This window comes from Primulina tabacum, chromosome 9 (assembly GCF_025594145.1).
Source record: "Primulina tabacum isolate GXHZ01 chromosome 9, ASM2559414v2, whole genome shotgun sequence".
NCBI classification, from domain to species: Eukaryota; Viridiplantae; Streptophyta; class Magnoliopsida; order Lamiales; family Gesneriaceae; genus Primulina; species Primulina tabacum.
The window spans coordinates 41,397,952-41,415,530 of record NC_134558.1 but is presented as its reverse complement, the minus strand read 5'-3'; the positions used below and the strand labels follow the sequence as shown (position 1 = coordinate 41,415,530).

Here is a 17,579-nt window from a genome sequence, read left to right as displayed (position 1 = left end):
ATTAATCGATCAACTTAAAAATATTAATCAGGTGACTCTGCGTAAATGCTTCATTATTCATCTCATGTACAAGTTACTTGTATCGTGTTTATGCGGATAATGTCCAAGTTGATTTCTTTATGAAAAATATAGGTGCTTCCTTTGATTGTCTCATTGATGTTATCGAAGTCTTGTTTTGTTGTATCTTTAAATTTAAGCAAAACCCAGTTTTTGTTTTAAAAATATTAGATTTCTTCAACGAGTATAAGCTGTTACTTCCGGGCATCTCAAAGTTGAGATCTTTGTATAAAAGTCAACCATTGAGAATATCAAAGGGTGGCATGTGCTTTGTTGCTTGCTTAAAAATGGTCCGTGCAGCTAATTGTGGAGCAATAGGCATGTGGGGTGATCATTTTTTGCTCCTGAGATTTGCTCTTTAAAGGGGCCTCTTGTATCAGAATCATCAGTATGGGCTGTCTAGTTCATAGTTATTAGTCTCCTTATATTTGTGATTTCTATATTCTTCTCGATTGTTTTTTTTTTTGGGTTTCTGTGAAAGGTTTTGTTAATATAGGCATATCTGCACTTTCTTTGTGCGGAGTGTCTGCTTGAAGCTTAATTGGACAATGTAAAGCAGCCTCTAACCTATAAATATGGAATCTGATATGATGTATAAAAAGGGGAATATTGCACGTAGGTATGTATCATTTGGTTACGGTAGGCAAGTGGGAAACGCCTTCCATTTTGTATGTGAGGCGAATGTTATATGGCTTTTGATTCTCGTTCTTTCAGCACTCTTGTCAACAAACCAAACGAAACTATGAGGATTTTCATCACAATCAGTGTCGGTATCATGTTTGGCTTCTTCATAGGAGTGTCCTTTCCATCACTTCCCTTAACGAAGGTACGGAAAAAGTTCATGTCTGCAAAATGACTGGTTGAATTTACTGCCCTGTGCTAATCTATGCTTTGTATTTTGTGTGAATACTAACTCTATTTTGTTATTTGGCAGCTAAATATCACCTCTGTTATTCTTCATGATTTTACAATAACAGGGAACGGAAGCATAGCTAACTCTACCCAAGCAAGTAATAATTCTCAGCATACGCCGACGGATGTTGGGAATAACTCTAGTGGAAATCAAACCACAAAGGATTCATCAAAGGTATAATTTTTTTGTTGCGAACACTATACATTTATATTATGTATAATTCAAATTATTGTAAGCTTTTATATCTATCTATTTGGTTCGTGTAATTGAAGATAACCTGTGGCAGAGATATCAGTGTTTACCTAGAGACAAGTAAGTGTCATTTTTAATGTCCGAAAAAGCCCCACTTTGACAGCCAAAAAAACAAAAATCAGCTTGGTGTGCATCTTTGCTATCGAACTGGTAAATAACACATTAAAAAATTTTCTGTTAACATCGTTTTATAAAATTATCGTGTTTTAGATTTGGGTCCCATCAAATCCAAAAGGAGCAGAAAGATTGCCTCCAGCCATTGTTGCATCTGAGTCAGATCTCTATCTCCGGAGATTGTGGGGATTACCCAGTGAGGTGAGCATTTTACTAATATCATAGTCCCTATGTCATGCTTCTCTGTTTTGGTTTCTTGTTAATAGTATCTCCATTTGAACTGAGGAACCGATTCACCATCGAGATTTTGAATGATGTTGCTTATGTAGATAGCAGCCCTCGATATGAATCGGAACTTTCAATGTTATCAGATAAGAATGGAATCGTTAGCATAAGAGGGGAGAAATAATTGATACAGAAAGTAGAAAAGATGTATGCTATGGTGAGATTAGTGATACAGAAAGCTGATGTTCAGCAATGAATGGTGCTCCAAAAAAAAAGTCACCTTATTCTCCGTAGCGAGAGTATTCTAACTGAAATTTACCATTATTTTTGTCTAGTGTACAATGGATAAAGAAATGCTTGGCTTAGATTACTTACTCTGGAGCCAGTTGGATGCTCTTGAAATCAAATGTACGGAATTGTTGGTTCAAATAACTTGAATTTGATTTCTTTATTGTACACTGGTTAGGACTTGGCCATTGAACCAAAATATCTGGTCACCTTTACGGTTGGTTACAATCAAAAGAATAACATTGATGCAGCAGTGAAAAAGGTCAGTGACCTTCCAATTTTTCTATACAGCCCTTAAACTACGTTTTAATCTCACTATGTCACTACAGTTTTCAGAGAATTTTACCGTTCTTTTATTTCATTATGACGGACGAACAAGTGAATGGGATGAGTTTGAGTGGTCCAAGCTAGCTATTCATGTGAGTGCCACAAAACAGACAAAATGGTAATATTATTATCTCGAATCAATTCTGAAACTTGTAAATAAATTGTGCTGGGGAATAATTATTGATGTTGAAATTTATCCATGAATTTCATAAAAAGGTGGTATGCTAAAAGGTTTCTACATCCAGACATTGTTGCCGCATATGACTACATTTTTATTTGGGATGAAGATCTCGGGGTTGAACATTTTGACTCAGAAGAGTGAGTGTACAGAACATATTCTTTTGTGATGCGACCCTGGCCAGCTTACTCACACTATGTTTCTTCTGTGTGCTGCGAATTCCAGATATATTAAACTTGTGAGGAAACATGGTTTAGAAATTTCACAGCCGGGTTTGGAGCCAACTAAGAGAACGACTTGGGAAATGACAAAACGGCAAAGTGATCATGAAGTTCACAAGTAAGAAAAAATTCATGCAGTCACTATGTTAAGGCCACATTTTCTTCCATTTTTTTATGTGAGTTCTAAAACTATCTTTCTTATGCTTTCTTTTGAACACAGGGAAGTAAAGGAGAAGCCAGGCTGGTGTTCTAACCAGCAGTTGCCCCCCTGTGCAGCGTAAGAATCCCAACGCCGCATATTTTTATCAGATTGTATTTCTTTTTAGGTTACGGTGCCAATTTTGTTTTGCATTCTAACACAGGTTTGTAGAAATCATGGCTCCTGTCTTTTCTCGGGAGGCATGGCGTTGTGCATGGCATTTGATTCAGGTGATTGTCGTTTTTGTTTCATCATCATTACTATTTCGTGAATCCTCAAGTCACTTCATTTTCCCCCCAGTCTTCGCATTTACTGCCCTCCATATGCTTATTGCAGAATGACTTGGTCCATGGATGGGGTCTCGACTTCGCCCTCCAAAAATGTGTTGAGGTTGGTCTTGTATCTTTCTGTCAAGACGGCTCTACCATTTCAATGGGCTTATTTTTTGGTCTAATATTTTTTGGCATCTGACTATTAATATGCTTTCATTGTAGCCTGCTCACGAAAAAATCGGAGTTGTTGATGCCCAATGGATTGTTCACAACACTGTTCCTTCATTAGGAGACCAGGTAACAAACCTTGAGCCCTAAGCTTTAAAAAAACATTATAATATTATAACTTCCTCACAATCGTAAATGTGACTCAACTTAATCTGGTCTCATTTTATAACAGGGGGTGGCAGAAGAAGGAAAAGCTCCATGGCAAGGGGTATGCATTCATACTAGTTTAACTATTATTGACATGTCAACCAGAACATGCCTTACTTTGACAACTGATAAATATGTTTATAACTCTACATTTTGCTCTCGAAATCTTGATCCTTGATTGTCATATTAGCTCCAATTTGTATGTATATGTTTTGTCCGAAAATCCAATTTGGTTTTTGTTTTATTTGTTCTAGGTGAGATTGAGGTGTACAAGGGAGTGGGGGATGTTCAAAAATCGGTTGGAAAATGCAGAAAAAGCTTATTACAATTCCATTGGAATTGATCCTTCAAATTTTACAAGTTACAGATAGATAAATGGATATAACCAAGACACAAGTCGGTACCAACAAGAATAGAAAGAACAAGGCTTTGATATCAAGCACTGGCAAATTACATCTGAATCTTGACATGATCAAGCTTCGCCCTGAGTCCTGCGGATAAAAAGCACCACAGAAATTGAAATTTTTCTCCACTGTGAAATGACGTTGATAAAGACCACGCAGCTCATTGAATGGTAGAATAAAAGGATAATGCATGCCTACAACGTACGAACTGGTTTCTTTGAAGTTTTAAACTTCACACAAATAAATCATAAAATTTATCAATGGAAAACAAGATTACATTTAGCAAAACTAATCAAAAGCAAAATTAGCACAAAATCCCAAATTTTGCCTACATATTAAACAAGTAAGAAAAACAGCGGATCATGAAACTTAGTGCTCAGGTTTCTGGCTCCATAGACACCCAAAAAGGGACTTTCGATCTGCATTAGTCCATGGTAACACTATCTAATCGAAGCTTAAACCCAATCTCTCCTTCCAAAACTTCAGCAAAGACAACCTGATCACAAATTTAAGATTTCTACGATCTTTCACCCATCGTTCTTACCCCAAGAGCAAAAAACCACACGCACAGCAAAACATAGAATCCAAAAATATCAGAGACATTAATGATCAAGAATCAAACTTTATCCAAAACCAAATTTTGATTACTACATAACGAATCCAATCCGAAGAAAAAGAAAGAGAAAGAAAAACCTGACCTGATCACAGGCATTACCGCATAAATCATCAGACTTCTTGGAACAATAATAAGACCCCCCTTCAGCCATCAAATATACCTTTTCCCAAAAATCTTGATACAAGGCACCAATATCGGTGACCAGCACCTTCTCAATATCTTAAAACTACCACCACCCCCTCTCTTAATTTAAAGATCAAAAACGAAACATTGAAGTTAGATTAAACCCAATTGGGGTCGCTGCACACGACAAATTTCAACCACCTGGATAAAAAGCAGTAACAAATCGCCAAAAGAATTATTTCCAAACTATAAATTTATTCACAACCCCGGAAAAATTCTTGAAATCACAAAAATAAATAAATGGGAATGAAGAATTGACAATAACAGTCGAGAATACCAAAGATAAATAAAATTAATTTAATAATCATAAATAAACAAGAAGAAAGATACGGGGCCTCTCTTGTGCTGAACGGGTGGCAGTTCTAGGCCAAGTTATATCCTTTGCAGGCTGGGAATATTTGGGCCTATCAACCCCTAAATTCACTCTATTTTTCTCAAAAATATATTCGTAAACAAATAAATAATGTACAAGTAAGCACAAATAATAATTAGCATACCAAGTACACAGGCCACGTGCACAAAACATATATTTATTTTAAAAAAATTATTTATTTAATTGAATATATCATATCTTAATTCAAGAAAATAATTATCTATGAACATACAAAAATAATAAAATATCAACTTAGTTATTGCAAAGATTATTTTGAAAAAGAAAAAATTCATTCTTAAATAAATCTCTATTTTTAGTTATTGGAAATTAATGGAGATCGATGCTAAAGATTAGAGAAATCTTTGAATATACAAATGGCAAAAGGATGATAACAACGCCTTTTTACAATTTGGAGGTCAATTCAAGAAAACGTCCCTAAATCTCTGTGAAAGCACACGGATTTCGTGGTTTTTGTGACAGTATTTATATATATATATATATATATATACACACATTAATTAGTTTTGTAGTACAATTTTAATTGATGGAGGCAAATAATTTTAATTGGTGGGCTCGATCGTAATCATCCTTCACAATTACTATTCATGAAAATTAGTAAATTTGAATTTCACGTTAAATAATTTGAAATTCATACATGCAAACAACAGCAAGTACTTACGATGATTAACTAAACCATTCATCAATTACATTAATACAGAGAACTAATGGAACACAATCCTCATTTTCTTGGCTAAATCTAAAGAACAAAGAGGCCTATTACCTTAAGAAAAACCACCAATATTTTCATTCTTTTGATTAACAAAGATATATAAGCTAAAAGGTGTTTTATTCTATGACCAACAGACGAACTCAACCATTCTGCATTTCACCATGCAAACAAATTTAAAGCTTCTTGATACTGAAAAACGTCTCCGGCTCCCATTATTCCATACGATGAAAAATCATTGCACGAGGAAGGCGTAGAGTTCGATTTAAAGCTCTCAAACTGTGGAAAATTATCAATCTCGGAAGCCTTGGAACCTTTTACTACCTGCTCCTGTTTCATCGAAACTTGGAGCAGCACTGGCGGAGGAGGATGGATTGAATTGCACATATTGTGCGGTGGCTCAGACTTCACCACGGTCTTAGGTTTCGGGAAAAATCCATGTAAAACTTCGTGTAACAAACCTGTATCGGACCTCTCCATAGGAAAATATTCCATGCAATTATAAGCTTCATGATCATTACTTGTTATCATCTCAGAGCTGATATTTTCTTGATTTTCCAATTTGGCTAAATTTGGAGAAATATTATTTTGGATGGTTACGGTAGGGTTTGCACTATTAGCGTGAGTGGATGTAACACGTGACAGATTCATTGAAGAAGAAGAAGACCCCATGAAAGCACTTTGAGCTGAGGAGAAAGAGTTGCTCAGAAAATTCGAAGACATTTGTTCTTGCAGTGGAAAGTCGAAACAAGAAGAATTGGTGTAGTTGGTATTCGAGGGGTTAAAGTATAAACTGTGCAGAAGCATGTTAAGTGAATTACTGTGATCATCACTTCTACACGAGGAATATCCACTGAAATCAACATCAGGGTTTCCATAACAAGTCGATCTAATATTTGAACAAGAACCAAAGATGGAGGGTTGAGACGTAATTTTCGCAAGATTTTCTGCATGATCAGCTGGATACGTAGGGTAAGCAAAATTTGTTCTCGCCTTAACCCCGCGCATGGCACGGGCAGCAGAGTCATAAGCATACGCAGCCGCCTCCGCCGTGTCGAAAGTTCCAAGCCACCGCCTCTCTTTGGTCTGAGGGTCTCTTATTTCAGCAGCATATCGGCCCCAGGGCCTCCGGCGGACACCTCGGTACCTTGCTGTGCCACCGGTTGAGATGGCAGCGCTGTCTTTTTGGGACCTCTTGTTGGTAGTGCAACGCTTTGGGACAGCGGAGGTGGGTGGCAGATGATGTGTTTCAAAGTCTGTGTTGAGAAGCATTCTCAAGGATTCTTCCATTAGTTCTTGATTTTAGTGTATAAATCAGCAAAGAATTGGTCAGAGTAAGGTTGAAATTGCGCAAAGTTTTCAGTTTTTGTGGTTAAGGGTGAGGAAGAATGCTGTATTTATAATGAGAAATTACAGTCAGGAAAAGAGGATTTTCATTTATTCGTAACTCAATTAAGCTAGGGAAGGACACACGCATGCAATTAATATACATCGATCTAAATATCGTAGGCAAAAATGAATATCGAAGATATTTATTAATAAAAAAAATTCGATATTAAGGACTCAAATGTTTTGTTTATGATATCCACATAAATAGTATCGTTATGCACCCGACACAAATCATGATCAATCATTCAATCATGATGTATGGATGAGATAGAGATCGTGATTCATCACTCATTACACGTGTTAAGTGCGCTTAGTGGATGAAACAACTATCCATGTGGATAGCATCTACTAAGCTGGGCTCAAACGTCTCTCTCATTAATTTAAATTAAATTAAATGGCTTTAAAATTTTGTATTTAACTATTCTAAGGCAAAAACTTGTGTGAAACGGTCTCACATGTCGTATTTTGTGAGACAGATATCTTAGTCATCCACGAAAAAATATTACTTTTTATGTGAAGAGTATTGATTTTTATTGTTAATATCGGTATGGTTGATCCATCTCACAGTCACAGATAAAAATTCACTCGTAAGATCGTCTCACAAGAGATCTACTCATAGTCCAAATTAACATACAAATTTCTATTTGGCCGGTTTAACGAAATTAAATTTATAAATAACAAAAATTTCTATTTAGTTCACGTTTTTTATTTCGACCTTCGATCTTTAGTATGAAACAAGCTACGTGCTATTGAAGAAACGGATGAGTGGGGTTTGTAATTACAAATTCTTATGGAAAATAATGGTAAGATTCATAAAAAAGCTGGTAAGTTATGAATTATGATGAGACAAAAAAGCGATTTCATTAAAAGCACAGAATAAATGATGCATAACACCGTAGGGGAACAATAATAAAGTTGGACTAGATTCTAACGACAAGAGCAAGATACCGTCAGATCATTCAAAATCAATGCAAAAGTGAAAAAGCCTTCCTTCCTTTTCTTCTTCTAATCATACACAATTTATTTAATATAATTGTTTAGCATACAAGCCTAAATCTCTACGGTTTGTGGGTTATGAAATATTTCTATCATTATTACTAGCTCACAATTGACCACTAATTTAGATACATATACAGTTGCACAACCATTATAGACATATCTCAAAAACTTGTTGCTAGTAAATATTTAATATTTTATATAAGTTTCTAACCGATACCATAGTTACGTTGTTTTCTTGATATTGATAAAAAAAAAAAGTTTTTTATTGACAAACTTAATATTTCAAAGAATCGAAAATTCACGACTCTTTAATAAAATTCTATTATATTTTTATTATATACTTAATTATCTTGAATATAATGTTTATATATGTACTGCCAATAACAGAGTATATTACCAATTACTGATAAAATCATGTGATCATTACAAGTTGTGTGATCGATGGAGGTACACTGTACGTACACATCTATATATATATATATATATATATAATCGGGACTTACAATATAATAATATTTTATTCGAGTGTCCCGGCAACTCTGAAATGTTGGCATGCGATATTTGCAGGTTTAATTTCCCCTGAAGAATTTGTCTCCAAATTCAGCAAAAAAACTTTAATTCACGGCAAATTAACTCCATCATATATACATCTTACATACATATAATAGAGCCTGCCAACCAGCTATAATAATATATAATGGTCCATATCCTTTTAATTTTCTCATCAGTTTTGTCTCTTCATTATCAATCATGGATTTAATTTCTAGTGCTGCTCTCTGCATTTCCATTCTCGATCGAAAAATTTATTTATATATATATATATATATGTATATGTACTCTTAATCGCTGAAAGTTGGATCATATTTTATTTTTTTAAAATTATTGATATTATATTTAAAATCGAAATCAACAAAATTGAAACATTAGTTAGTATATCTTAACACAATTACTTTTTAATGTTTTGATTAAATTAAGCGAACCATTAATAAAGGAATGTGAAAGGGGCGGCGTTTGCCTTGGCTTTTCTCAGCACAATTTGTAGAGGTTATCATAATCTATGTACGAGGGGAATGAGGACCACACTCATCTAGTAATCTCGATGGTTTTGATTTGGAAAAATAATATATTACATCAATCTTATATATATATTAAATCTATCATAATTAATATTAACATTGGAATTTGTCTATTTAAACAAATTAACAAATCTCAAATTCATTATTTTACAGATTTAGTCGAAGTAGGGTGTTACCATCCAGGGATTGATTCTTTCCCTTGTTTCTACATTTTCAAGACATACTTACTAAATAGAATAATCACAGTTTTGATTTTTCTTTAACGAATTTATACGTCCAAATTGCGAAATTTCATCATCTTCTATTTATGTGGATAACTTTTTAGGCACACTAAAATCTGACCATTAATAATGTTTTCATCGAGCTGAAAAGAAAAATTAATAAATTTGGGAACGTCAGATAACTTAATCCTTCAACAGCTTGGATATACAAAATAACAGTCCCACAAATTTTTCCCTTTCAACAAAGGGATAGGTCTTTGATTACGTTAAGAGCTTCGACTCCAAACTAATCAAAATGGTGCGATGAGTCGACGAGAGGCCCATTCGAATTACAAATTCGTGAAACTTAGCAATATCAGTTACTCTCCGCTGACTTTACATAGTTTACCAAGCCAGCAAGCCATAGTTAATTCATTGGAGCCTCGGAAATTGTGTGACAATAATCGAACTTGAACTGATATATAAGACTTTCACAGTACAGCTCTTAGTCTTTCATTTGTATCTTCGTGCTCAACCTAGAACACACAGTATAGTGTTAGAAGCAATTACTTTCCTATGGACGTTGAATGAAATATACAAACACGTAGTATAAGGGGAATCAAGGGAGTAGATATAAGGAAAATAGAAAATACTAGAGTCGTAACTTACCTCAACAAGTACTTTTGCTTTCTTCTTCAACTTGTCTCCGTGTTCTTTATCCAGCTTTTGTGCAGAATCCTTTCTTCCTTTCTTATGTTCAACAACCAGGGTCTCTTCGATATCATCGTCCATTTCATCCGTAACATCTGTATTTTCAAAAAGAACTAATAGCTAAGCAATTGAAGATCTACAAATCAAAGGCATTGATGCTTCACAAAAGAAATAAAATCAAGTATCCATTTGTAGGAATCTACCACTCTTAAAGCTCGACTGACACGTTTTTTTAAGCAAAGAACAAAGCCACGAGAAATTTTACCAGCATCATCATCCATTTCAGCTTCTCTGAACGCAACATGCACCAAAATCTTCCATGTCCTCCTCCTCTTCAAGCTCCTCGTATCCTTCAACATATTCTATCATAGGTTCCTGCACATACCAACAATAAAATCTTGCTCAAATGGAGAACCAAATAATCACCTGGATGAACAACCACCCATTTTGCTTACCTCTTCTTCTTCATAGTCACTAACAGTATCTTTTACAGCCTCTTTATCAAGGATTTCGTTGTACTTGTCTACAGGATAATTATAGATGACACCATAAACTCCTTTCTTCAGGCGTTCAAGTAACTCCTTTTCTATATTCTGCAAGGAGGTATTAGTTTTAGTTTCCCCAAGGCACACCCCCAACACAAAAATATGTAAAACATTATGCAGGGAAGCAATACTGTATTAGGATACCGACTTTCTCTAATACTGCTGCCTTCAGAGCCTTTTCCTCTCTTCGAGCTTCTCTTTTCTTTTCTTTCCTAGGTGTTGTCATGATCTTCTCTCTGTACATATGACACCACGTTAAAAGTATATCAAAGATAAACGATGCATTACTCATCATTAATCAAGGGAGAGTGGAGAGAATGCTTAAACATGCATTACCACTAAAATGGAGAACAAATGGAGTTCAATTTAAGTTAGCTAAACCGAAGGCTACCACCATAAAATTACATGAATGCAAGTATCTAACGCTACGAAGGGCCACAGGCAAACAAAAAAAAAACCAAAATTTAAAAGTCTCCACACAATTTGAACAGAGAATCACTAGCAGATTACATCTTCCAATGCTTAAAATGTTGCATTTGGGTAAAGAAAGTGTGAACCTTATTTTTAAGGTAAGTTTCCTCATGCGAATACGCATTTGTGTCATCTTAGTTAATCTTTGCTTTGTTTTGTGTACAAGTAGTTTCGGCCAGTACATCTGTCAAAATCAACAGCAATTGATGTTCAGGAATTGTGAGAAACATGAAACATCACAGCAAAATCAGATCAGTGAAATGATTCAATACCAGGTGCTTGTCAATTGTTTCAAGGGCCATCTCATAATTTCTCGGCAATTTAACTCTTTCCCACAATTTATTGGGCATATGCGCCCTTTCTATAGTTTTCATATACAAATAAAAAACTCCTGCGAAAAAAAAAACCATACATCCCACAACAAAATGAATAACTGGAACGGATCAGAATATAGAAACTCATACAGATGTACTATCATTAATTGCACAAATACATACCCTCATGGTCGCGTATGGTGGTGTAGCGACTGTTAGCGAGAGGACAGGAGCTCCGATTGCAAATACCCGTCACATTATAAGGATTTCGACAGAATATCCCAGTTTCGATTCTATCAGTAAAATACACCAACGAAATCAACAGGAAAAAAAAAACCACACATCAAGATCATAACAAAAAAAAAACTCAAACGTCGGTTACAATTTTAGGGTAAAAACAGAAAAACGTTTACTTGGCCATGAAACTGCAATGCTTGTGCCTGATGACTTGCCATATGACCTCGTCGTGCTGCATTTTTCACGTTTTATAGTGGGTAGTATGAGAAGTATAGCTCGTAAATGGTTAAATTTCCACCAATTGGTTGACAGCAATGGTTGTCGGAATGCCCTGACTGCGGAACACCACCGCAAAGCTGAGGTTTTGCGATGGCAGACGAACTAGGGTTTATTTCCTAATGAAGGAAAAATTCGATTGCGATTCTGTACGTATATAATATTTTAAATGTAGCCCTATATTAATTTGAAATTAGCGTTTGTCCAAAATGTATTGGCCAGTCATCCATTTATCTTTTTGAGCCATAATAGACACTAGTTATTGTGTATACGCGATGCGTGTGTGTACAAATATTTTTTTATCATTATCGATGAACTAAACTGTAATTTGACAATCTATGGAGTGACTAAATTGATATTTGAATCGTTGAAATAAAAAAATAAAAATAAAAGTATGTTGAAATTTAAAAAAAACAAAAAAAAACAAAAAACAAAAGTGTAATATTAGTATTATATAAGGGTAAAATTGGAAGAAAAAATTAGTGTCTTCTAGGTAGGTTACTATCATGTGCTCAACCTTAATATAATATATATAATATATAATAGAATAGAATAGATGACTAATAAACCTAATTAAAAGCAGTGTGGGTTTCATAAGCTTCACTTGGTTAAAAATGATTGAAAAAGAAAAAAAAGGATAATGTGTATGTATATATCTTAAATGTCAAATGATAATCTGATCTTGGTAATTGTGGTGTTGTTTATTAAGGTGATATGCTGAAGTCCTGGATTCTGGGCCCCGATCAATGCGTTTTCACTAACGTTAAATATCAATTATACGATAAAAATTAAATATTTGATTTTTAAAAAATTTATTTGAATCATTTTGTTAAATATTAGACGAATAAATTTATCAAGAACTTGTATAATTAAATTTCGAATTTTTTGCCAAATTAAAATTCAAGCTATTAATTTTATGTTATGTAATAAATTATAATTAGCACAATATATAGAACCCAATGAACCGAAACAAATTTTTAAAAAATATATATCCAAACACCACGTATAAAGCACATTAAACTAAAAATCAATCAAATTATGGAATTTATCAATGCATAAATCATGATTTACATAAATTAAACACACTAATGATAAATAATTATTAATTTAAAATATTGTGACTAACTCGTCAAAATAATATCAAAACTAATGAATTAATAATCTTGATAGTAAAATATGAGTCATAATATTCCATTTAAATAATATTTAAACACCTACATAATTTTTTTACCTTTTGTTTTTAGAATTTTATATCAGAATTGATCTTTTATAAACTACATCGATGATTATTAATTTCTTGTTAAATATAATTTTAAAATAATAAATAAGTCAACATATGTAATAACATACACATTTAAATAAGATTATATGGTAAATATCAAATAAAATCTAATAAACTCGTACAATAAGTATTAAATATAATTTTTAAACAATCGGTATGATTTTCTCATAAAAATTTGAAATATAACGAAAGAAATAAACTTGCAAAAATATGTTATTCTTTATATTTATTGAATTAGTTAGTTTTATTTCGATATAAATAAATAAATAAATATGTTAAAATATCATATATAAAAACTCTAATAATTTGACAGATGTTAATCAATGATCATTATAATTTATATTTATTATAATAATTATATCATATATTATTTTTTATAGCAGAAAATAAATTTCGCATCTCATCAAACAATATCAAACTCGATAATGGAATTGAGTAAACACATCCATACATTTATATGTATATAGAATGAAATAATTTTTTTAAAAAATGAAATAGAATGAATATGACATAATTAAATATTATAATGAAAAAAATAAGGGAAAAAGTCAAAAGCACATAACAACAACCATGAAATGTGGTTAATTAATATTAATCATTAATTAATAGACTAAGTGTGAAATGATCACATATGTTCATTGATAATTGAAATAAGTAAACATGTGAAGGGTAATTATACGTATATACAATGAAATAAATTTTTTTTAATGAAATATGATATAATTAAATATTATAATGAAAAATAGATAAGGAAAAAAAGTCAAAAGCATAAAAACATGACCATAAAATGCAGTTAATTAATACTAATTATTAATTAATAGACTAAGTATGAAATTACCAATTAGTTCACTCCATAATTCTGCACCCAAGGATAAATCATCACCAAGAATGCTCACTAGGACCTGAGTTTCAGTCACTCGGATTTCCAGACGGGAGAGAATTCAATATCCTTACAGTTTTAAAAGTAATCACAAAACTAGGGTAATACCACAGCAGGAAGTTGAGCAAATGAATTTGCAATTGACGTGAAATATTCTAAAAATCTAGTGCAAGTTGAAGTTCATGACAGAAATTAACAGTTTATACCAGATTTTTATCTTTTTGTAGCTGCTTCATTATAGTGAATACTCTTTCTATTCCTAAATCCTAAGCTGATTCCAACTGCAGGAACCTGCTTCGTCCAAACATGCCAATGAGATTGTCATAATGTCCACCAGCAGCAATTGAACCCATCTCTAGATAAATGCTTTAATACAGATATTCTGGAAGGAACTTGCAATAACAAAAAAGAAAACAAATATAAGAAGGGGGAGCTTGTTAAGGGCAAAAAAAAAAAAAAGAACAATAAATATGCATTTCCCATTAAGATGAATGCATATTTTTATATCCAAGGACAAGTGTTTGCAGGTTTTTATAGATAAATATGCCAACAGGTATTTTTAGATAAACATGCCAAAGATGAAGAATAGTTATATTACAGAATTTTGAAAATACAAATGACTCCAGTATAGTAATCCAAACCTCTTGCAAGACTCAAATCAAAAACTAATTTTTTATTACACTTGGACTTCTCCAGAGCTTTGAACAAAATCTCCAATTCATCCAAAGCAAGCTCAGCTTCACCGTTTGTTAATAACCCATTGCTTCCTGTTTTAGCTTGGTCAATAATTCCACCGGTGATCCCCTTTGTTTAACAAAAAGTTCCAATTTTCTCTGCAATCTCCTTAGTTAGACCTTTTTCTTCTCCCTACGCAAGTAACATAAGAATGGGTGATATGTCTCAGCATTTACTAGAAAACATGCTCTAAAATCCTCCCAAACCAGTGATGGCCAAATCAGGACAATAGAAGTTAATGTTAACACCACTTGGAGGAACTATGGAAACAATAAATGAGAGCAAGATCCTCACACTCACCATTTCTTTCCTTATCTGATCAAATGTCTGCTTGTCTAGCTTGTCGATACTTGAACAAATAGTTCTAAATTTTGCTTGTGGCACTCCACAAATTGCCAACATTCCATCGAGCAACTTCCGGTGATTCAACTTAACCTGGAAAAATTACAATTGTAATTTAGATTTAAGCATTAAAAAATTTCTTAAAAACTACGTAGAGATTTTTATGAAAGAGGACTTTTAGATATTGAACGTATGTGAGCCAAGCAACAAAAACAAATGACATTTACCAGGTATGATTTTATTTGTGCCAGCTTCTAGGGTAATTAGTCTTACTTTTACAACCTTAATTACCTCATAATCCCCAATATCTAGCTCATCCAGCAACTCTGTCAATATTTTTAAAACCTCAAAGTCTGGCCCCATTTTCTCAAATTGACCGGCAATATCAAAGTCACACTGATAGAACTCTCTATCGTCTCTTCGATGGATTGTCCCATCGGTATACCTTTGCAATTTGATACCTTTTGAATGATGTTAAACCATTTATAGCAACAAATCGAGCGAATGGAACTGTCAGATCATATCGAAGTGAACAGAGTTCTCCACCCTGCCAACATAGATACGAAACAAATTTATAGCTAAAACTAACAAAAGAATGGAATACAAAGGAATCATTTGGTGCATAGATTTCACTAAATGCTATCATAGAATCATAACTATGCTCCAGAAACCATAATCTGTTAACTATTTGTGGAAAATCCGATAGAAAGATAATATCTATGTAAAAAAAATAAATAAACCATATATGCTAATTAACAGGGTAGCTTGGAATCACGGAAGGGCAATGAATGCTAACGAGTTGGACCTTTTTCTAGTTCTATGAGTCACCTGGTGATAGTACTAGAGTCTGCATGTATACATAAACCATTAAGCTTCACACGCATGAAATAGCCTTTATATTAGCAAGGATCAATTATTTTGATAAAATAATCAAAGTTAAACGCTCCAGGTTATCTATGATAATGACCTCCCGGTTATCCATGTTAATGGATTTATTGAATACATGTTTATATAGGAGTTTTGAATCATGTGTGAAGCATTTTCCAATGAATTAGCTTCTTTAGCTCTTAAAGGATAGGGGAGTTCTGCCTTTACTAAAGCTCTTAAAAGATAGCTCCTCAGCAGAAGGCCAAATTGCAGCAGCCACCGTACTTTATACCAGCCAATCTTGGCTCAAATAAGGGTGGCAAAGTTAGTGGCGAGAATGGCTGATAAAGAGAATGTGATTAGGCCGCTTGTGACGATATTATCTTTGATTTATTCATTGATTATCCTAAGCTCAAAGTTGGGAAACAAAATATTCATTCTATCGTCCAGATTAACCAAGAATTTGAAAAGACGAATATATACAAGCCAGGGATGGGATCATCTCCTTTGCATACCCATTACTCGGTTAGAGGTAATCATCAGAATGAGAGGGAAAATGAGAAGCCAGAGGTGATACTCATGCTTAAAATTAGTTGTGCAGAGGCTTTATGGATGTTGGGGCAAGGGGGCTTGTGTTAAATAGTCGGAGGATCTCGGTGACTAAAGGGTTGCTTTGTTTGGCTAAGCTTGTTGAGACGGAAGAGGGGGAGTTGTTGAGTAATTGCTTGATGACAATAACGGAGATAACTGCTGCGGCTGAATCTAATGCAGACCTTCGGAGAGAGACTTTCAAGACAAATTCCCCAGCTGCTAAGGCAGTTGTAGGCCAGCTTCTTAAGGTGAATAACTCTTCTTTTCAGCCAACGTTGCAATTTGCAGCTATACGGGCTATAGGTTACTTGGCTCGAACATTTCCAGCAAGGGAGACAAGGGTTGGTCAACTTAACCAACAAGAATCCGGACGTGCAACAGAAGCCGCTGTTTACTTGTGAAGTTTGAGTCTTCCGAGAACTTTCTGTGTGTAGAACATTCTAAGACAATTATTGACTTTACAGGCGTCCCACATCTAAATTCTAATGGGACTGTTGAGGGAGATGGAAGGGCACTTTTGCATGGTCTCATTCTTCGCTGTTATCTTGCGATTCGTGCTGGAAAGAGTGACGACTTGGAAAGATCGGTACACAATAGTTTGGAGGGGGTGGACCGAGCATTTATTGTTCATCATCCTGGATTGAGAGAACTGATACCCCCCATGCGATATACCATCCAAGCTGTGTGTTTCATCAGTCCTACTTGGGTGTGCTTAATACAAGGCAGTTTTAAGTAAGGTTTGTGAGGTTTTTGTATATAGGAAGGGGATTGAATTGGGAAGAGCTATTGTTTAATTTTGCTAAAGTTGCTAAAGGTTTTCGAATTCCATTGTTTGATAATTGGCAACAGAAAGCACATGTTTATCACTTTCTCTTCTGCTTCTTGTAGCTTTTGTGAAATGGATTGTATTGCAGTCCCGATGAGTGTCGGCTAACCGCGA

General features: G+C 34.1%; 3 protein-coding genes and 1 pseudogene across 3 annotated transcripts; 1 reads left to right on the top strand and 3 right to left on the bottom strand.

Annotated features, from left to right (window-relative positions):
• The first annotated feature begins 40 nt into the window (after positions 1-40).
• On the top strand, positions 41-3,811 carry LOC142556342 (uncharacterized). Its single transcript, XM_075667791.1, has 14 exons — positions 41-676; positions 772-883; positions 992-1,144; positions 1,433-1,537; positions 2,028-2,111; positions 2,179-2,294; positions 2,393-2,494; positions 2,580-2,693; positions 2,796-2,852; positions 2,938-3,004; positions 3,111-3,164; positions 3,269-3,343; positions 3,447-3,482; positions 3,676-3,811. The coding sequence occupies exons 1-14, from the start codon at positions 633-635 to the stop codon at positions 3,790-3,792; spliced, it is 1,236 nt and encodes a 411-aa protein (XP_075523906.1). The 5' UTR covers positions 41-632; the 3' UTR covers positions 3,793-3,811.
• Positions 3,812-5,883: 2,072 nt separating this feature from the next.
• On the bottom strand, positions 5,884-7,014 carry LOC142504528 (uncharacterized). The gene has a single exon (XM_075617374.1). The coding sequence runs from the start codon at positions 7,012-7,014 to the stop codon at positions 5,884-5,886; it is 1,131 nt and encodes a 376-aa protein (XP_075473489.1).
• A 2,539-nt stretch (positions 7,015-9,553) lies between these two features.
• LOC142556341 (uncharacterized) lies at positions 9,554-12,094 on the bottom strand. Its single transcript, XM_075667790.1, has 9 exons — positions 11,843-12,094; positions 11,613-11,722; positions 11,388-11,506; positions 11,202-11,299; positions 10,793-10,880; positions 10,555-10,692; positions 10,402-10,474; positions 10,058-10,212; positions 9,554-9,924 (listed from the first exon to the last, which is right to left on the bottom strand). Exons 1-9 carry the CDS (start codon positions 11,902-11,904, stop codon positions 9,880-9,882), a joined length of 888 nt encoding a protein of 295 aa, XP_075523905.1. The 5' UTR covers positions 11,905-12,094; the 3' UTR covers positions 9,554-9,879.
• Positions 12,095-14,027: 1,933 nt separating this feature from the next.
• Positions 14,028-17,302, bottom strand: LOC142504527 (histidine--tRNA ligase, cytoplasmic-like; annotated as a pseudogene).
• Positions 17,303-17,579: the final 277 nt, after the last annotated feature.